General features: G+C 39.0%; 1 protein-coding gene across 4 annotated transcripts in view; it reads right to left on the bottom strand.

The window, feature by feature from the left end:
• Positions 1-22,644, bottom strand: part of BEND5 (BEN domain containing 5) — a 911,380-nt gene that overhangs the window by 344,674 nt on the left and 544,062 nt on the right. Inside the window, exons 2-4 of one of the 4 annotated variants that reach the window (XM_027683055.1) lie at positions 9,356-9,489; positions 7,353-7,722; positions 1,058-1,206 (exon numbers count right to left, since the gene is read on the bottom strand). The exons of 2 other annotated variants lie outside the window; for them this stretch is intronic. In XM_027683055.1, the coding sequence (XP_027538856.1) occupies positions 1,058-1,206; positions 7,353-7,722; positions 9,356-9,489 (653 nt within the window). Of the gene's footprint in view, positions 1-1,057; positions 1,207-7,346; positions 7,723-9,355; positions 9,490-22,644 lie in introns of all 4 variants that reach the window. One more of the 4 variants, XM_027683054.1, reaches the window with a different exon arrangement.

Genomic DNA, 22,644 nt, shown 5'->3' with positions numbered 1-22,644 from the left:
ATATACACAAAATATACAAGCAAATGACATATTTAAATATATATTAGGCAAGAAAAGCTATCTGAAGCAAATACCTGTCAAACTGCCATGATTCTACTATTTTTCACATACATTCTGTCCTCAACAATTATGTCGAATTCATCTTCAGGAAGGACAGACACTTGTGCAGTCAATCTCAACACAAATCTGAAAATGCAGTATTTCATGCTACTCCATCAGTAATTCCACTGTATGGCAAAGCTGGAATGGATGCTTCCTCCATAAAGGTTCTCAGATTATAGTTCCAAATGCATATATATACCAAGAAACAGGACCTGCATAGGCATTTCTGAAGGACATATAGTGTTGTACAAGAAACATAATGTTCATTTAATGATCATGGCAACATCTATAAAAGCAGGCCTAGGTAGATGAGCAGACAATGTGTTAAACATGCTGAAGTCTGAAAAGCTCTCAGTCAGGTTCTAGCAAACTAGAGCTAGATGGTACTTCATCAGCTTTATAAAAAAGTATCTAGAAAGTAGCACCACAACAGCTCAACTCAGTGGCAATGCTCCTACCAGGTTCAAGGGAGCCCATTCCATTTTCCAGGGTTCATAATTACCTCCTGGACTCCACTTCAACACAAACATGAGGGCTTCTCTGCAATATGACTACAGCACATTACAAACATTAAAAACCTTTTAGGAAAAAGTATTTTGGTTAAATAGACTAATGTAACTTCATAATGAGTGTTACTGACTTTGGTCAATATTTGGTGTATTTCTGGATGTCACCAATTGAACACTATGTCAATTTGCTTGTGCATGCATATTTAATAACTATATTCCTTGTGTTGCACAGCATTCAGTGCTCTCATCACTGAGGATATTTTTCCATGCTGTTCATATTTGTGTAACTTCCCAATTTTTCTCAGCATCATAGCACATCTTTACGAAAACTGAGGAAGCTTCTATAAGCTGCTGCTGTGCAAAACCCCCAAGATCATGAAAATTTCACAAGAAAATCACCTGATGGACATTTGCAAATTATTCATGCTATATTTAAGATAAAATACCTTTCCATTCTCGAGAATATACTTGTCCATTACCGGAACAGGGGCAGGATAGTACGTTGATGTATTGGCCTCCTCATTGAAGGTCTTCTGTACCTCAGGTTCAGGCTCAATTGATTCAGGTTTTACTTTTTCAACCTCAATGGCAGGTCCTAGACAGTTAAGAAAAGAGAGCTGTCTGCTATCCCAGAGAACATGAAATCAATCCCTTCATCACCCATGGTTAGCATAAAATAACACATTAGTCATGTTCACTTTAAAGTTAGAAGTAATCTGAACCAAAATCCTGATTCTGAACATCAATAAATAAAAGCAGGATAAGTATCTCTGCTTTATAAACATTAAAATGTTTAATTTTAATTCAAATGTTTAACTTTATTCTTAAAGCATAAGGACAATTACAGATATGGGTAATATTTCTTCAATGCACACTAGGGAAATTATGTTAAAATGACACTGAAGTTATAAACCAAAAGCAACAATAGTAATTCTTCAAATAAGAATTGCTATATAGTTGTATGGAAACCTGCATAATTTACTGTGATAATTACATAAATTATCCACATAGAACCACAAATTTTATAGAAATTTGAAATATCTTTAGATATAATAGAGGTGTATAAAAAATAGTGAGGATCTACAGAAATGCTATAAAGGAAACAGGCTACTTAAGCTAAAGTATCATGCACAGAAAGAGTATCAAAGGTTTAAAAACCCCACATAAATTAGAATTTTGATTGTCCAATCCATCCAACACTGATTTTCATTTTTAATGTAATCAACAAAAATTATGCACAGATTAAACAATGGAATACTACTAAGCCTATGTTTGAGGCTTCAAAGGAAGATAATTATTTTGTCAGTCATCGACTTCTTTTTTTCAGATCAAATTTATAAAATATTCCTAAAAAGACAGAAGAACGAACTAAAATAACTTTAATTAACTGGATTTCATGATTCCATTCATTGCAGTGGCTCCACCAGAAGTCTAGGCTATGGCCCCAAGCCTATCCTTGTCCCTTGATGTCTGTCTCTAGGATCACGAGAAGCTCCAGCAGTCACTGAAGTTCCAGGCAGGGGCGGTGGCTCGGTAACACAGCAAAGTTGCCAGCTTAGACCCTGGACACCAGGGGAATGTGCCACTTCCAAGATCTCCAAGGATAAACTCACACACTCGTAAGTGCTGTATCGTACCAGGCTGGTGCTGAGAGCACTGCCCCACTCTGCAGCCCAACCCTGACACCTTCAACAAACGACAGCTCCATCAGCAGGTCACCGTCACCCCTCAGGGTCCCTCCTGTGTTTGTGCACAAAGACCAAGCCCTGAATTGATCTCACTCTGCAAGTCACGCTGGCACCAAAACTCCTGTCTTAGTCACGGATCTTAAATAGTTCCTGTGCCTGGAACAAGCACAGCATTCATTCCTCCTACTTTGTGCAGTTTCATTTAGGGATTATTACACAGTGATAGCAGCGCTTCCTCCGTTGTCAGCATTTGACATTTATCCTATAGCTTATTCTACACCTACATACCCAGCTAAATGTTCTCAGCTGGCTGCCACTCAACGCTCAGCAACGACTAAAAGTTGTCTTGGCAACTCAAGACAACCCTACGCTGCAGTGCCACCAACTAGTGTCTTAAGAGCCATCCCCGGTGCCAGCATGGCACAGAGAAATCACAAAAACATCCCATCTGCATTATAATTTCATTGTCATCTTAGTAAGCACCTCTACTGTCATGAATATACAATGGTATGGCCAAGACAAACTAAACTTCCTAAACTTGAGACTGCTGAACTGATTCAGACTGGGGGAAAGACCTACACTGATTCAAGCAGCCAAAGCCTGCCCACAGCATGGGCACACCTGAACAAGATGCAGGGACGTAATTGCCAGGGTGACCTTAAGAAGTCATCTTTTAGCTGTTACTTTAAGGAAACATTCTTCAACAAAGGGCTATTTTGAGTTTTCTTACACTTTGAAAGTCACTTTGAGGAAGACACCTAAGTACAACCACCTTCTTCCTAGCAGGAAATATTCATTTCAGTCTAAACACTTTTACTAGTTGCTATTTAGGAGTCTTTCACTATTTTGTTTATAGTCATATATTGACACAGCTGCAATTTGGTTTCCGGAGTTTCCCCAACAAAAAGAGCTGATTAAAGTCCACAATAACCACAGCTCAGAAAACCTCTGTTGCAACTCATGCTTTACTACTTGCTTAGCAGTCACCAAGAGAAAGCCTTTAAAAGGTCTTCTTTTATATTCTGATTTTTGATTGCCAAACAGAAACTGCCTCTAACCAGGCAGTTTTCACAGCCACTTTCACCAACCACCGAACTGCATTTTCAACCCAGCGTGCTGTGAATTAGACACGCAACCTGCACTATTGCCTGACTGCTGTGTGCCCAATTTACCACACACCACACTCCAAGCTTCCCCTCTCTACTGTAGCTCTTGTGCTCTGCATCTTATTTTAAAGATAATGAATGGGACGTATAAAAATACATACCACTATCTAAAGGTTTAACGCTTATTACATAAGGATCAGGAAAAAAAAAAAGACAATTCTTCAGATTACAAGAAGGAATTAAATGTTTTATTGCAAAATCTCTCTCCTTCTGACTGTAATTTTTTTATAATATCTGAGAGGCCAGCAAGTTCAAATGCAGGATGAAGAAGTAGAAGGCTTCCCTTCATCATCTCTTTTCCTCTAAAATGCGTCTTAGGCCACACGCTACTCAAAAGTTAGTTATAAAGTAAAAATAAGTTAACTGATAAAGTGGTCAATGTACATTTGTAAGCAGCAAGTTTTTCCACATGGTCCACCAGAACTTGAAACAAAACAACATGAGTCTGAGGAGTGGCAATATTGGTACTTCCTGTACTTGATAGAAATCTTGGCATTTTTTTTGGTTGGTTTTTAATTATTTTTTTTTTTACATCAAAAAGCCAAACAAATCTAGAAGAGCTGAAAACCAGTAATTCCTAACGTGTGGCAAGACATAATTCCCATTTCATTCTCCCTATTCTGGTGTCAGTCCCAAGACACGGCGAACTGGGTGGCTGAAATTAAACTGGGGTTAAAAATAAAATCTTGAGGGTCTGTATGCACGTGTTGATGAATCAGTGTCTCTGAACGAACGTGAATATACTCCCTGACTTTGGAGCAACACCAGTGCTCAGCAATATAACATGAAAATGAAGTATTTATCAGGGAGCTAACAGCACCCAAGCATTATCGCTGTATAACTTCACTACTGCTGGCTACATACAGCCAGAGAAAACTGCACAGATCTTGCCATAGAGACAAACATTTTTTAAGAAGGTTTTGAAATTATTCTTTTGCAATCCAAGGACAGTTTAAAGTCCCTACTGGGGAGAGTCAGTTATTTAATTCTCTACCTCACTCTCTGTTGATAAAAAGAGGGCAAATTAGTGTGTTTTCAGGTGATAAACTGCAAAGGTCTACAACCACAGGGCTTCCTGATCCCAAAGTAGGCAAGGCAAGAGGCTGCCCACGTTCCTGCAGGAACTCAAATGAGGGATACTGTTCCTCTTCTACAACAGTCATCACATTTTGTCCACTGTTTTGGTCCCTAGAGCCCTGGTCAAATGCCTGCGTCTGTTGGGCAATAACACGCTAAAATCATAAAGATTAAACATATCTCCACGGATCAGTACTGATTTCACTACTGGTATTTGCCACATCCGCCTTCGAGGCTCTTTCATGCCGAAGAGCAATGCAGTGTCACCATGTGGAAGATGAAGAACCTCACTCTTCCCACCGGAGTGGCTCAAGTTTAGCAGCAGAGATGAAGGCCTAGATCTAAACACATTGACATCCAGCTCCTCACTGAAATCAAAACCTTGATGGGAAATTAGGAGGCTGACTACTTGACTGAGCCTTAGCTCAAGAGGCTGTTCTGTATTTGATCTGCAGGTTTAAAATGGCAACAGGCACGCATTTCCCACAGCTGCAATTCATCAGCACAAACCAGCTGTCATCTCATGCAAAGAAATCAGAAGTCTCTAAGGTGAAACAGAAATGCAATTAGTTTGCATTAAGTCCAGCCTGCTAGAAGTGCAGCGTAACATAAATTACATGTAATTTGAAACTCTAGGTTTAAGAGATCACTGCAACTGAAGATGAATTCAGGATGTAATTTATTTTCGGAACAATTTTCAGAGATTATTCACATACCCAAACATACCTCATTTGTAAGATGGAAAAGGAAGACTAAAAAAGTCTTTACGCATCTATTTCTTGATTAAAAGTAACACTTTTTCATACTGTCATCAGACTTTCCAATTTATAATGTGCTGAAGATGTCTCCCTTGCTAATTATTCATAAGTTTTGTATTGATCTTTCTAGAACACAGTCGTTTCTCTACTGTGAATGAGGCTACAAGGAAAGGCAACAGAGTAAGCAGCAATTAATACAGAGTCTTAGGAAATACAAACCCTGTGAAGGACACAGCTCACAGGGCCAAACTCTACCTTTGTCACCATGAAAAGTTCCTTACCAATAATAACAAGAGATTTCTTTTTTTTGAATTACCTATAGCTGATATTTGTCCAGGTATGTGATTAAATTAAAAGAACTTGTCTCCAATGTAATTGAGATTTATTTTCAGTTGTAAAGCAGGTGCCAGACTGATATAATGGAAACTCATGCCCAATATTTAGAGAAGATTCAGTATTTTTTTCCAGGAGGTTTTGGAGTTTCTTTTCCTCTTTATTTTTTTTTCTCCCCTTTTTCTTCTAAAGTTTCTTTCTTTGGCTCAAGACAAAAATGCATCCTTTTTCTTAAAGTGAAAGAAACGAGACAGAATTCAGTAGCTGTCTTCATTTCACTGCTGGTCTCACCACTCCAATTGCTGTCAAGTCTACCAACTAAATTGGTACTTTACGCTGTTCAGCCCCATTGCCTACCAACATCTGGCTCGTGCTCCATTCACATAAATTCCAGCTAACTACTTGCAGATGAAGAAACATCTTTCCATCCAAGGAAAAGTTTAGAAAGCTCAGTGGAATCTCCTGCCAACCACATTGCGTTTTTCAGGCTGTGGAAACCTTGCCTATTTAGTTTTATTTAAAAAGTTAACTAGAATGTTTGTAATAAGTAACGACATTTTAATTATGCACAGTGTAACAACGATGAGCATTCACAATCAAACACCCAGTTCCAATAGTCGGATACTCCGAGAACTTGGCTCCAAAGTTGTGGGCACACCTCAACACATGCTACAGCACAGGCACATGCTCTCCCAGGTTCAGGTTTGTAGTGAATGTAACTCAGACCCACATGCAGATTGCATGCACTCGTTCCAGTACAGGAGAAGAGCCAATATCCAATTTACATGCAAAAATTAACTTTCCAGATACACAAAGGCAGACGTAAGGAACAGCATGCTACGTTCGGATGCACAAATTTCAACCAAGTTTCAGTCACCGAGCAAATCTTCAACACAGCAGTACCACATTCTAATAGCAAATAAATGTAATTAGTAAAAATTCTGAAGGTATTCCAAGGATACCGTCTTCAATGAAAAGGATGAACTTTTTATTTTGTCTTTTTTTCCCATTTATTCCAACATAATGCTTAAATAATTCTTATAAACCCAAACAATGAGCAATTGACTCAGGATAGTTAAAACTGAAACCCAAATTACACAAACCTGCATTTTGTAACAAGTGTTGATAAACGGGACACTAATATAAAAAGTTTTTTTTAATTATTCTTTAACACTCCATCGTTTTTCAAATAGCATGGCTGTTTAAAGCCACTGCTAAGAAGTTTAGGAATATATCACATTCTAATAAGCTACTAATGGGAAGAGGGGTCAGAAAATGGATGGTAACATAGTCACATAACAATAAACAAAAACCCTAACTGAAAAGAATAAATTAGTTTTAGCCCAACTAGTCATTCCGGTGCCTTTTCTTTTTTTTTCCTTTTTAAACTGGAACATGTTGGTGTATTTTGCAGATGACGCTTTATTAACTTTTTCAGCATATATTGGAAGGTCAGAGACTCTTTAAAATACAGCTGCTTAAAATGGAACTCTGATTCAGCCATACCAGCACAAAGACCTCTACTTTTTAAAGAAAAACCCAGACGTACATAGCATACAAATTCAACACATATTGTACAGCCACAGCAGAAAACCCCTTTAACATTCAATGTCCAGTTTAACAACCACCGCTATTCTTCAAATACGTTTCCGTTACTATTGATCACACTTGCAAAATTCATTCAAACTAGTCCCACTTAAGTCCGGCACTTACCACTACCTAGTCTTAGGAGCAGTACATCCTGGAGCCTCCTGTTCAAGTCTCTGAGCTCTTTCATTTCTGACACGAGTGCCCCATACTCTTTGAGCTTCTTTGCCTGTTGCACAAGCTGTCTCCGCGTTCTCTCCAGCTCCTGTTGAATGTGCCTCATTTCTTCCTGTTGCTGTTGGTAACTCCTCAGCAATTCTTCGTACAGAATCCGAGGAACTACAGCATCGTCCATATTGTTCATGCCTTCTGTAGTCTCCATAAAAGCCTCCTCAGGGCTGGAAGTATTACTGAGACTCATCCCGTTCTGTTTTTCAAGGCGAGCAACAACTGCTTCAATGCTTTTGTGTGTACCTTCACTTTGTTTCCTCCCATCTTGTCTCTGCACGTTACAAGAAAAAATAAATAAATTAGGAAAGCAGTAAGAAGTAATAAAATCAAAAACTCTACAGAACCTGGAAATGGTTAATATTCCTGGTTTCCAAAAACACCCTGCAAAAATGTTTTGCCTAACAGATTCTCGTGGATATAATACACATCATAACTAACATGTAATTGTAATTTTGCTAAATGCAGGTACAAACTTCTGAGGCAGTTAAAGGCCTTTTTGCAACACTTACAAACTCAGTGTCACTTGATCCTGTATAGTTAATTTCTTTTTTAAAAAAGCAGATCTAGATCTCTTTTTCTTTAAAGTTTACCCCTAACACTCAGATTTCCGACAGCAATTGATTTTCTGGTAAGTAAGAGGAAGAATCAGCTGTGTGCTACATTTGTCACCTGTGATGACATCACAGATGAAAGCAGCACAGGGCACAAAGCTGTTCTGTGAATTAAGGGCTTGTCCTTCCCACACTTTGGGAGACAGAACCTTCCCTGATTATCCCTCCAGCACATTCACCCAACTGCCTGATGCAAGAGACTGAGTTAACACTATCAGCAAACATTGAAAGGGATTCAAGAACAGAAGCTGGAGGCTGAAGATATCATCCAGCCTCATCTCCCTTATCAACTGATCCCTTCTATATTAATACTGCATTGCAGAGGCTTCATGTCCTTTGAACTCTCAGCAGAATTTTACCTTCAGTCACCTGCACAAACCCTACAAATTAAATCACACCTCTTAGGCCTCAATAGTGGTATTAATATGTGACAGTACGGGTAAAGTGACTAAGTTTTATAGGCCAAATATCAAAAGGCATTTGAATTTCCAAGCAACTGCAAGGAAAGCAAATGCAGTTCATGGGTTAGAGATGAGAAGCTGACACTATTAATTCCCATACCACAATACCCAAGAGTAATGTGGCAGAAAACGAAATTATTTGATGCTACGCCTGCTGCATGTTCTAAAGACATTAAAAAATTAAAAAAAAAAAAAGCTGGCCCACCATAAAGAAATGTACTAGTATCATTCCTGCAGCTGCAAAACACATGAAGCCATAGAGCAATATGTTATTCTGAAGGTTGGCAGACTTTTAAAGAAATCATTTGATATTAAAAAAAATAAATACATTTCCATAGTGAGTTTCTGGCATCTGGACCTAAAAAGGCAACTGGCAGTTATAATGGAGGGATGCAGTCCTGTCAATTCTTCTTCTCAGCCACTGCTGTAGTTGGGAAGTCTCAGAGCACCCCTTCCAATTCCAAACAAGCACCGTGCAATAGGCCACAAGTGCCACCGAGAGCAGCTGCTCCACAGTCATGGAACTGGGGACTTTTAAGGCTTTCTGGGCCAAACTGGAAGACCATTGTTCCAAAAAATCTCAGATGGCAATTAAACTGCGCAGACAGGACACACAGGAAAACGTTCAGTTGCACTTACATCAGGTTTTGAAAACCCGTACCCCACCCCCACACACAATGTGACCCAATTTCACCAAACACAGCGTTTTAAGGGGATCAAAAGCAGGCCTGGAATTCTTAAGCTGAGACGTCTGTATGTGCCCCAAGCACTTGCAAAACAGAAAAACAAAAAGGAAAGGAAGGGAAAAACCAAAATGGAAAGACTTCAGTACCTTACTGTGTCTAAGCTCCACATCTTCTTCCCCATAATCTGTAACCTCCCCAGCTTCTTCTATGTGATTGAGAGAGAGTTTGGGGATTTTAATTTTCTTCTGCATCACACTGTTCTCAAGGTCAGTTTTGTCCTCTAAAATGTATATTAAAAATAAAATTTTGTTACATTAATCAGTGTTCTTACTTCCAAATACTATATGACTTAGGTAAGACCAGTTAAAAAACCCCAACCTCCCGTGCTCCAATCCCCTCATAATGCCACAGTCAAATTAATCCATGGTCTAAGTCAACTGATGCCCACTGGGAATTCTAGAGTTCCAATGGGGATCAATCTGGCCCAACACCAGAATAAATACTGAAAAATGCCAAGCTAAATTTATGTGATAAGAAGTGTCAATGAGTGGCTTGTACCATCACCAGAGTTGCAGAGGCTGTAAATAAAACTTCCTGAAAACCATCTGTATTGCTTTAAATTATGTTTACCAACAGTGTTCTCATCTTTTGCTGCAGTTCAAACTCTGCTTAGGGTTAAAGTGAAAATAAACTTGGTAATTCATCCTGTGCTCTAACCATCATCTGTCAGCAGCACACATCTATCTGCACACACAGCAGATTCTGCTGTTCCACAAAGTGCAGGGCTGGAAAAGGGAATGCTGCTAGAGAGCTGGAAAGGGCATTACACAAAAGTTGCACAAGAACCAAATCTGTAACAAAATTACTATACAACCCCTAATTCATTAGTTAATGGTACTAATCCTTTCCCTTTATATATACAAAGGCAACAGTTATATTAACTTTGGTGTCTCATAGAAAAATTGAAGTAAAATATTTTCAAGTCTGAAACATTTTGCCATATCTCAAAATTAACCATTTAAAAACGTTACTCTGAAAAAAAAAAGAATTGAAATATTTCAATATTCCTGAGAAGGTAGGGAGAGGACAGGGAACTAAGAGTTTAGTGTCCCCAAATGTGCCTGTGATACGTAAAATTCCTGCAGAACAGACAAGGTCTTAAAAGATTCACCTGTTCCCTTTCCTGACACTGACAAGGTGAAAGGCATTTAAACTGCCAAGCCTTGTCTTTGTACACTGAAAGCTTAAGAATAAGAAAACGTTCTGAGTCTTCTTATCCACCTGCAAATTGTATTTCACTAAGTGTCCCATGAATATTTTTGAAAGTGCCAATGGTGAGTGCTTAGCTGCGTTGACTTTCGCTTTCTCAAATTAGCATCTCTCCACAGGACCTCAAAATGGTTCGTGTTGACAGTGTAGGAAAGGGAAACAAAGGTAAATCACTGTTTAATGAGGAGCAAGGCATTCATTAGAAATGAATTACACAGATGAATGCAATTCATTTTGTTACAGATAGAAATGGATCTCTTGTAGGCAAATGGTGATATTACAGCCCAAGGCTATGTAAAAAGAATAGGCACAGAACATGCAGAATAAGACATTAGACAACCTGAAATGAAACGCAGATGGTAGCAATAAATACTAAGACAGATGCAAAAAGAAACAGATAAACAACAAAAAACAGCTAGGCTTATTTTAGATCATTCTCCATTCCCCAGAGCATCATGGATGCTTATCCCAGTAAAACAAAAAGGCAATCCAACTGTTTCAGTTTTGAAAAATAAGCCACTATGTTTTCATCTATCTGGAAAAATGTAGGTTCATCAGAAAAGTGAGATAAGCCAATTCTAATGCCAGACAGCTGAGAAGAAAATAAGGGAGCCTTTCCCTAAAAAACCTACAAACTTCTAGACTAAAGGAAACTGACTGATGGGCATTTCTTGAAAGAAAGAAAGAAATTTAAGAATAAATGAATCCATACTGAATGGAAAAAACCGAAACCCACTAACTTTTTCTGTGTCTGTGTATTTTGGGCTATTGGATAGATTGAGGAATCCTTTGCTAAAATACGTTCTCACAACTCCTTAGAGGAAGAGCAGCGCATAGATACTGCAGAGCCAGCTTCTCTAGACTGCTTTGCCAAATCCCGTTCCACAGAACATGTGGATGACCTCCTTCTCCGTTTAAAGAATGCAGATCAGGTTCTGTGCTCTGAAATAACCCTTGGCCTCACAACCAGATGGACACAATCCATTACTCAACGCGGTTAAAAAAACTGTCTGCGGGCAACTCGCTGAGGTCACCAGGAGCCAGAACCCCACACAAACGGGAAAAAGAAACTTTGAAACAATCACGGCAAGGGGTCACAGAGGAGTAAGTGCCTGTGCAGACTACAGAAGTCAGCAAATACTTTACAATTAATAAAACAACATGAAAATAAAAACAGTTTGGAAGAATCGAAATGTTTACCTTTTTTTAAGTCAATTCATAAAGGTTAAGAACATATTCTATCCACTTAAAAATGCAAATGAAAGAAAATACTTAGTCTGGGGTCAAAGAAAACTGCAAATCATCTGGATTCTTCATTCTCTTAGTTCTCCACCCAACTCCTCAGTTCACCTATAAAATTTATGTTTGCATAACTTCACTGGTTGATTGAAGGTAAGTTTGTTTATTTATCTCCTTACAAATGCTTAGTTTGTACATTACTGGCATGTAACTATCAACACGGTTCTTTCTCTTCCTTAGACTTTTTGGATTTACTGTTTTTGTGTACATGAACCACTAAGTTGAAGAAGGGAACTCTTTTATCCCCCCACAAAATTCAAAGAGACAAGGGTAAAAATCACCTTATATAAGTTAAAGCTCAGGAACTTTTAATGTAGTCAGTAAGCATATAAATGTTCCTCTGCCTTCCAACAACAATACACATAATATTTTTTTACATATGCTCTGGTCTTTGAAAGCTTATTTATACCCAACACAATCCATCCAGTGTGTGGGATATGAAAAGGCCTTTTGTTCTTTTTTTTTTTTAAGTGCATTTCTAACCTCTGTTGTCTTCTGCATCAGCTGCAGATAGAGCCAGAAAAATCTCATTCTGAATTTGAGGCTAATGCTGGAGTACTGGCTCTTGTTCTGTAAATATTAATGGAATTCGGGAAGGGGTGGGAGGGAGAGAGAGGAGATGTGGGGGAGGGGTAGGAAAAATATGAACATGCATTTACAGAGTGCTAAGGAGAACTGCTCTGTCTGTTGTTTTGCCAGCCTACAAAAGACAGGTACAAAAGGACAATCCAGCAAAAAAAACCCCACACCTATGATTTTGAGCCAGAAGAAAACCAGGATATGAACCAAAGGCATGGACAAGCTGCAATTCAGTGCCTGAGGCTACAGCGGAGAAAGAAGGGCAGCCCTAAAAACGTTGTAGCTCAGAGCCTCATTTTGTAAAATCATTTGTCTGGACTTTGTTTCCCAGTCCTTTAAACTGTGCTAGAAGTTAAAAATTATACCTTCCCTTAGGTGGCCATGATCAGATTGTCAGAAAGTTGTGTCTATTGTTTTCCCTATACATGGAATAAGTGGTTCAGTGGTGTCAGCTACTGAGAACCAACACTTAACATACCTAGTTTGTTACAAGTACCTAGTTAGGTACTTGTAACAAAATATGCAGGGTAGATGCACGATACAGGACTGGGCAGCATCGATTCCCTTTCTTTTTTTAGGAGGGGACATCCTCAAAGACACTGGAAATTAGGAAAATTTGCTTTTGTTCACAGACACAGAACCTGGTACTCTGTGATTGGATATAAAGAGTGAAGCATGCTGGAATAACTGTACTCCAAGAAAAGGTCAGACTTGGAGAGATCTTGGCAGACAACTCCTCAAGGCACTGAAGTACAGGGCTCAAGAGCCAGAGCACGTGACAGCAGCTCTCCCCACTACCAAAGCTGAACGGGGAGTGAGAAGAAAATGAACTGCTGAGGAATGTCAGAGTGGCTGGGAAGACACTTGGCCTAAGCAGTGCTCAAAAAAACAAAAGCAACCCTGCATTAGAGAATCCGTATCAACCAGCAAAGGATAAACTGCTCCTGGAATGCTTTCTTCAGTCAGGCCCTCATTGTAGTGTCAGCATGGGTGGGTCCAGGCCAAAAGGGAACACCTTCAAGTCTAGAGGGGCAGGGAACTGCAGCAGAGAAAGTGACTTTAACAGGGCAGGAACCGAGTCAGTTAAATTAAAAGAGAAATTTTTTACTGCTCTAAAACTGAAAATCCTATCATGGGATGTAGAATAACACTATGGAAATCTCAAAGTCTCCTTAAAAACATTCCAGACTTTCTAATTTAGAAATAAGGACTGAACAAACTAATCCCTTCAAAAAATAGTTCAAATGTTTAATTTTTTCCACTTTTGGAGTAAAAGCTGAAAAAAATAAAGGAAGAGAGGTCTGCAGTCCAAATGGATGAGGGATGGCAGGTCTGGTATCAGTCCAAAGAAAGGGCTTAGCAATGCTATAAATCTTACAGCAATAAAATGAAAGAACCTTGAACAAAATTCATCCTTCCCCTAAGCCTTCAAAAAAATTCCATCCCTTGTGAAAAATGATACACTGACAGATGAAAAAACTTACCTTCACTCTTCCCATTTCCAGGCTTGTACCCAGCACATATGGACAACACCTGCACAAGATTCCCCACCCACTGCTGCACTGAGCTGGTTTGCTACTGATTTAGCCAGGTTGCTTCTATAGGCAGGTAACATCACCGGCCTCGGCAGGACCTGCATCAGTTACAGCTCATAAAGTAAAAGATGCAAAAGAACTGAAGCAAAGAACCCATAACCAAAGGTATATGTGGTGCTTCAAAGCAAATACACCAAGCACGACAGGGCATGGATTCCTAAGTGCCACTTAGACACAAATAAACAATATTCAATACTGCTGTGACTGAGAAGGAAAACAGCATGATGATAATGATAATAATAATAATAAAAAAGCCACCTAGCTTATTTGAAACAGGCAAAAAAAAAAAAAGAACTATAAATTACTTTCTGAGCTAACTTAATGGAAACATTAAAGGAGGACTTAAACAGGAAGAACAGACAAGATTTCCGAAAATGTAATGATCCTGCAGGCTCAGAAGATATTCAGGATACAAAGGGAAAAAATGTGTCTCATATAAAACATGTCTGAGCTGGCAATACACTGAGATTATGACCACTACCAAAGCAGAAGAGACTGAGAATGACAGTAACAGACAACACGGGGCAGCAGACAGCAGTAGAAATGCAGAAGTTATTTGAAGAGGACAGGTGTCACCAAACTCAATGCAGCTAAAAAAAGGGGGGGACACAGAAGAGGGGTCAACCAGGTGCTGGTATAGTCAATGCAGGATTTGGGTAGCATAATTTACTATATTGTTTTGGGGGTTTTTTGCTTATTAGAGGAGAGCTTTGTTGGAAGGACAGAGAAAAAGATTCCAGAAATAAACACTGGGCACAGTGAAAGCACTACACAAAGTGTATTTAGATGGACAAAAAGGTATAATTGGGTGTAAGCAACAAAGCAGATGAGATGTATGTAAGAGACAGCAAGATTTTGAGTTGGGGATGACAAAAAAGATTATTCCTCCTCCCTACTCTAAATTCAAGAGAAATGGACAAAAATTGTAGGAAAATATGTTGGGCTATCCTAAGCATAAGCTGAAAAAGATTTCTGCTAAGGATGTCAGAAAGGGAAGCTGACAACAAATTTAAGTGAGAAAAGTTAGCAATAAAAAGGCAGAGCTGAGAGATACCATCATCTGGGCTTGTATCACTCCCAAAAATTGAAGAACTAAATAGCCCTGCAGCACTTCACCAGAAGGAGAAAATGACAGTAACACAAAAACAAGTGACTAGATTGAGTCTTCAGAGCATAAAGAAGAGTGAGCAAAGAAGTCAGGGAAGAACATATCAAGTAGCCCTGTGACAGGCAGGGCCGATAAGCACACGAAAGTGAAAACATGCACTTGAGGAACTGGCCCAAAATGCTGTTAAATCTTGTGAAGTGAATTTCAATAAAGCCTAAAGAATAGGAAACAGAGTGAAAATAATTCTTAATCAAATTGGGGAAAGGTGAGATAGAAAGGTCTTAAACCTCAGCTGGACAGGTTTAGAGATGATGAGTAAGAAGGATGATGTGCCAGAAGCCTGAACCCAAACTGCTCACTGAGGATGGAGAGAGAAAGACACACCTGTTCCCTACAAAGGCACTAAAGAGAGAGAAAGGTTAAGGAGCCAAAATCCTACAGAAGCAGAGCACAGATTATATAAACACCTCTACCTCTTAAGTTCTCTGAAGTCCTACATCAAGACTGGCTCTCCCTCATTAATATTCAATACAAAATACAAGTAAATGCACAGAGCAGGGACGTGCTGCTGCTCTCACAAAAAGCAGCCCAAACAAAGCCTACCATGCCAGCTACTGAAGCAAATAACGTTGAGGTCTGAATGCATTTTTTCCTCCAGTGGAACAACTGAGAAATTCAGTCCAATACTGGTAGGAGTGAGAGTTATTTGTATGGCCACCTATTTTGTAGTCAAATTTCTAATGCACATGAAGACATTCAAATATTTTGCAACAGCCTCCTTTTGCATGTGCTCACTTATCAGCAGATTGTTCAGATCTACAGTCTGAGTACCAGCCCAGATATGTGAGACTTGTGATGCAAGAAAAACTTCATATATCTTCTTTCTTAATTTCCATTATTAATATGAAGTCTATTTCTTAATTCAAAAGTGAATATGAAGCCTTATCAAAAATAATTAACCAAAAGCAACATGGCTCAAAACTAATACAGCTAAAAATAGTTATTCCTTGTCAGCAAGACTGTCCCTTTCACTTAACTTTTAGTGGTAGCAGAAGAGCACTTGGCTGTGGTAGAAACGGATGGAGCTGAAAGATCAAGTTAAGAAAAGACATTACACTGAGAAACAGGAAATCATGCTCTTTACAAGACTGAGGACGGTTTTAATTCTGGATCCAATATTTACTTAAATATTGACCTTGAATAATTCAAACTTTTCATCTTACTGTCCCCATCTACCCCACTGAAGTGTTGTGCAGATTTGTTAATATTTGTACAATACTCTGCACATGTTGAACACAAAGGATTACAGCTATTACAGAACAACTCTCTTAATCCTTTCTGAAACAAGTACACTAATACAGTATTACCATTAAATTAAAAAGAAACCCCTGAAAACAAGCAAGATGTGAGAATGCCATCCTTTAAATCTTTCCTCTGCACCTACACATGAAACTCAACTATGGGAACTATTTTTCAGAAATGTGAACACGATAAATATTTCACAAAAGATATTTATAATAAAACCTGTGCATTTCTTTACAAGTTCAAATGTTCACTTGAAGAGATCATCAGTCTCAATGCCAGCGACAATTTGCCAATCTGGCTGCCCTCACCAGGCAATCTGTATTACAATGTAAAATTATATTAGGACCAAACCCTGCCCATGATGTCAGGATCACACAGGCCATGGAGATGCTGCCCACCAGCCCCCAGCAGATAAAGCCTCAGCCTACAGCAAACACTCCAGGAAGCCTTCGCAACTATCCCCGCCTAAGGAATGAGCTTCCAGTGGAAATAGAGGGTAGATTTATGCATTTTTTAGTTTACATATAAAAATTACAATGTGGTTCAGCCTCTACTATTTTTAAAGGGTTTCTTTAAAAACCGCAAATAATTGACTGACTGGCACTTAGGCAAAACACCGGAAAAAAATGTTTTATTGTTAAATTATGAAAACAAAACCATTAACTTACATTTTTCCCCTTTTCACTCCCCTGCAAATTTTAGCATATTTTAATTAGTCTTAGTTACCATAGCTACCAAACCCATACTATCTTTGTAAGTCAATTTTATTAAAATCCTGAAGTTCATGTTTTCACTGTATCCTAGTTAAGCTTATACAACATTTACAAGCATAACTGGTATTATGTGGTGCAACCTAAGTACTAAGACCAAGCAAAATAGGAATAGTGAAGGTCACCTGTATGTCTCTATGTTATAAAAACAAATAAGTGACTTCTGACTACTAGGATGAAGCAAAAAAAGCAAATGAGGAACAAGGAGGTCAGCTGAGAAGGGTTTAAGACAAACAAACAAAATTGTATCCAGAATAACCATGGTGATACATGAAATATAAGCGTAAAATCTTCTTCCACAGATAAATCTCAGCTTTTTAATTTCGTTTTACTGGCCCCTTATCCTGCTGATGATATATGACTATCACCACTACCATAAGGGTTACTCCAAACCCCCACTTAGCAGCTATAGTTTTCAAAGTTTCCAATTTTTTTTTGCTGCTGCCATTTAAGCTTTGTGTGAATGTGTCATATTAAGACTTCAACAATGAACAAACAGACACGACACCAAAAAGACCCCACAAAACTGTGCCTTTGTACAAGCCCTTCATATCTCAGATATGCTCCTACAGTAGAATTTAGAAGAAGGGAAAAAAACCCTCCAGCCTTTATCTAACAAGAGTTAAAAATAAACCAAATATGGATCAAATACAAAATGAGTGTGAAATTTAGCTTTAAATATTTTTCATGAATACTGCCACACTTGTGTTCAGGACTATATTTAGGAGTGTGATGTAGTTAGTTACTCTGTTATACAAAATGATTTGGTGAACCTCTACGTACAACCCAGGTCTTTCACCTGCTGAAAAGGTAACACACAAAGTAGCATGTGAGCTGAGTATCTGAAAAAGTCAGCCACACATGTCAAATATCACAGTGAACAGTCTAAAAAAAACCAAAGAAAACAATTAAAAAAAAATCCTATTTTGAACAAGATTACCTCAGCACTGCCTACCCTGCTGGGCTTAATTTCTCTCAGTGACTGGAGTGGGCCATTTTCATGGCAAGACTCACAGCACAGGATCCCACAGTTATGGAGAGCTGGACTTGAAGCTGAAGGGCAGCGACACACAAGCTCATCGACAGGTACTCCCAAACTACGCCAGGAAAAATCAAACTAACTAAAAAGAGTCTGTGAGGAACTACCACCAGTAATGGAAGGTTTCCTACAGCCTCCTCCTGGCACTTCTTTACTCAGGGCAATGCTTGGGATCACCCAAGAAGCAGCTGCAGCTGCTTTGACTTTTTCCCTGGTGCCATTTCTCCCCAGATCCCTGTCACACACCACCTGAGCTGCATATCCCGAAAGGGGACAGACCTGGAGCTTCCCAGGAACAAAGAGTTAGCAAATGCTGTCCCTACCACAATACTTCAATCAGTCTCCCAATTGTCCTGGGAAAGAAAATGTGACACATGGAGGGATACACAGGGACATGGGATGGAGCATGGATACAGTGGCCACAACTGTGACCTGCTCTATGTACTCCAACGCCCCAAGCTGTTGGAATAATGCAAGGAGGAGAAAATGCACAAGACTACAGAAATACCAATAAAAGCTTTGACTTAAACGTTACACATCAAGATGACTTCCTGACCTAAAGTTTGTATATTCTTGATATAACCTAAGATCTCATATTGTAAATTTTTCACCTATTCCAGAACTTGAAAAGGATCCTTCCTCCATGAACTATTCATATATACACTAAGAAGTTGAAGCATTTTCAACCTTACTCAAAACTCAGCCCTAGAATAATTTCATTTAATTTTTTTCTAGGAACAGAGATTTTACGTCCTTCTGACATACACAGTAACTTACCTCACCATGACCTGCACAGGCTTTTAAAATTTAAAAAAAAAAAAAAAAAAAATCACCTGACCTATTCTCATAAAAAGTGGAGCATAACATTTTATAAAGAGGTAAGAAAGGATATGGATGCACACAGGTGTTAACATATTTGCTGTTGCAGTTAAGGAATTGCTGTGAGAATCTGATGGAGATACGTTTGCTACGATTGGGTGGGTGGGAAATGTTCAGCAGCTAGAAAGAACAATTATTTACTGCAGTCAGGAAAGAACGCCTCCTGTTTTGAAGACAGTCATTATTAACTTGTTAACAAACACAGCCTGAAGTAGGGAACTTTTAGAAGTCCCTGAAAGTCAATTCATTCCACCTTTTATTAATCACTTTGAAAAGAACGGAAAAGCTCCAACAGGGTCACCTAAGGATCATGCTCCTGGTAAGGTGCATATGTTCATAGACAAAATTCTGCCAGTGACCACACTGGACAAATGTGGAAAAGTTGCAAATGGCATAAGGATTTCAAGAAGAGGGACTAGAAAAAATCTGCTTTTGAGCATTTTGGAAGGACAGTAAAGAAGAGAAAGGGGAAGGTGTGGATGATCAGAAAGACAGATTCAAACTCTTCCTGAAAAGCCATCTGCTATTTTTGTATTCTCAACAAGACAGACCAGCTAACATGCCACCTCAAGAAACTGCTATATAGTCAAACTCCAGTCTGCTATGCTCTATTTTCCATTCAAGAGCTAGGTAAAATTATTCCTTTATTGCTACATAGCATCAGTTGCTCTTTGTTGAACTTGTTAAGGCACAAAATATTCACTTTAATATGCCTTCTATGGCTGGAAGGTCTAGAACTGTTTTAGTTGGGTTAACCTTTCTGCTCTGAGCCCTAGTCTTTGGCTGACTTTTGAGGAAGTGGAAGGTTCCCAGACCAACCCATGCCAGCACTGTCAGCAGTTCCCAGCCCCGCACACAGGGACACAGGAGAAGTGCACAGCACCCAGTTCATCTCACCACCACAAACCCCTCACTGCAGAATTCAAAACACACCACCATGTATCTCTGCAACATACTAAGTCTGTCACAATCACTCCATGCTCTGAGCACATCCCAACACAATCTGCTCTTTTATTTTTCTTTTTAAATTTATGATGCCTTTACAGCAGTGCTCTCTGCTCTGCAGCAACAATATCCCTCAAAACTGTCCAACCATCCAACCTCACCACAAAGGATCAAAGAATCGCTTCTAGACTCTCTAAAATGAGGACAATTGTTTTATGAAGTCTTTACATAACCAATGCCCCAATAAAACTTTGTATTATGGGCATAAACATGTACTTAGCCCTGTGTGAACTCCTACTTGACAAGGGTAGAAGTTCGAAAAGGATCTAAATTTCTTTAGATATAATAGGAAAGAAAAACTCTTTTCAAAAGTAAAAGACATTAGCATGGGTCTTGTATCTGTGTTCTTTCCCTTCTTTTTTTAAAGTTGCTAGAAAAGAAAAACAAGTAGATCTGTTTCTCAAACTATGATTACCTCCACTGCATGGACAATGTTTGACCATGAAAATACATATAAATAGCTACAACTCTGCTTACTTGAATAGCCTTGGTAAGTGCAAAAAAACTGGTCACCATTGAAATTGTAAAAGAACACTTTGCAGGCTCAAAAAAACATTTTCCCCTCTTATCCTTCTTTGTTGTTTCTTTAATTTAATATCTGTCCCATAACTTTGATCCTGAAACCTGTTGCTCATGGGGAATTCTTGGACCAAAGCAGAAAATCCTTAAGGTCATTGATGTACTGATTTGTGCAGTTAAGGGTTCTTTCAAAAAAATTCAAAGTCATCTATCTATATTTTAAAAATAAAAGCAACTTTGTACACATTATTTACCTTACTACTATGGTAGGCTGGAAACCTTTAAATTAAAAGTTCTATACTAGTATGAGAAAAGTTATTTGAGACTTGCAAAATTATCATTTAACTATATAAGCAGTTTGTGTAACATCAGACTTGCAATGTTTGCCATAAAAACTTGTCATAATCTGTAAAAATAGAGTTGGTCACTGCAAAGCAAATATTGTGCTATGATGCCTTCATGCATGACCAACTTTTCTCTCCCAGGTTTTTAACCTAATAATAGGTTAAACATCATAAACCCAAACACCAATATTAACATTCTCGGGAGGAAGTGACAACTTTAGAAGTAAGTGACCCTTTGTATGCAACTTATGTTGAATTCAGCTACGGTGTTTTTACATGGTGCAGGGTGGAAAGAAGCACAGAAGCAAGGATTCATTTGGTGTTCAGGTGAGAAGTCTTCCAAGCACGTAAATTACAGATCTAGTCAGAATATATTGAGATGTGACAGCTGTAATAAAGATAGCTGTGTGTTTCCTTGTGTTCCTGGCTCTGCAGGAGAATTTCCTGTAGAAATTAAATCTCTGGGGAGCAATTAGTGCAAATCACTAATACAGGTAACAAGTCTTGCTCTCTGGAGGAAACAGCAGCTATTGGTTTGTTCTGGTTTAAGGGAGATGAAACAAAGAGAAACTACAGCAGAGCACAGGAGAGCACGTCTTGGGTACACACAGACTGCCTGGAACAAGGGAATTGGCAAAGGAGATGCACTTTCTGCTGGAAAACTGAGGCAACCTGGTAGGCTCAACATGTGAGCAAAGTGTCTACGACTAAATATTTATCTGAAGCACTTTGGTTACGTTGAGATGAACACAAGGAAGTGAAAGGGCACAGCTGCTGCAGTTCCCCAGTGGGAAAGAGGAAGGTGAAGTCCAGTTGGGATGGACTTTGAGAACAGGCCATGCAAAACCCTCGACCCCAAAACCATTGATTTCCATGGATGTGACAGGTAACCTCCAAGAAATATGTCACATACCACTCCTTCTCTGCTATAGACAGGACAGACAAAATGGGCTGGCACAGGACAATGAAAAGTTAGCAGGAGAATCCACTCCTCTGGCAGACTGCCAGTTCTCCTGAACTCCTGGAGTTGCAAATACTCAGAACATTTATGTTTGGCTGCTCCTTGTTCTCTCCAGGTATCTGTTTATGGCCACAACTGGAAACAAGATAATGGCAAAAGTCACTGGCTGAGTCAGGGACAAAATGAACCACCACTAGGCTGAACTGGTTTAGGAGCTGTTATTTTCAAAAACAAAATTAGAAAAATACCAGTTTTATGTGACTTTAATGCCAAGTTACTCTGTTTAGAGATCAGGACCCAGCATTGCCTTCTCAGAACTTGATACTAAACAGAAGAATTTTTTAAGCCCATTCCATATTTGGGGAAAGAGACACAACCAGTACTTCTCCCTAAGCGGAAAAGTCAGGATGGGAACCCAATATCCTCTTTGCTGCCCAGACTGACATTTCAAATGGTCAGTTCTGTCTTTCAACAGCCCATTGGGCAACTTCCTCACTAACCAGCAATTCGCTACAAACACCACCAAACTTCCTTTCCATGTCAACTCTGACTATGGCAGCGTTTGCTGTGGCTGCAGGGAAACTACACAAAGTCTTCAAGGAAAAAGAGGCATCATCTGAGGACACACATAACAACAGCACTGTCTCACAGGGGCTGAACTCATCCAAATGGCCAAAATACAGGTTTATTTCTTAATATATGTGTTAACTGTTTCTCCTGGCTTGAAGGCATTTCTAGGTTAGACATGAAACAATCCAAACGC

The sequence above is a fragment of the Neopelma chrysocephalum genome, unplaced genomic scaffold (genome assembly GCF_003984885.1).
Source record: "Neopelma chrysocephalum unplaced genomic scaffold, ASM398488v2 Primary Assembly neopelma1_64, whole genome shotgun sequence".
Lineage (NCBI taxonomy): Eukaryota > Metazoa > Chordata > Aves > Passeriformes > Pipridae > Neopelma > Neopelma chrysocephalum.
This window is presented reverse-complemented; position numbering and strand designations above follow the sequence as displayed.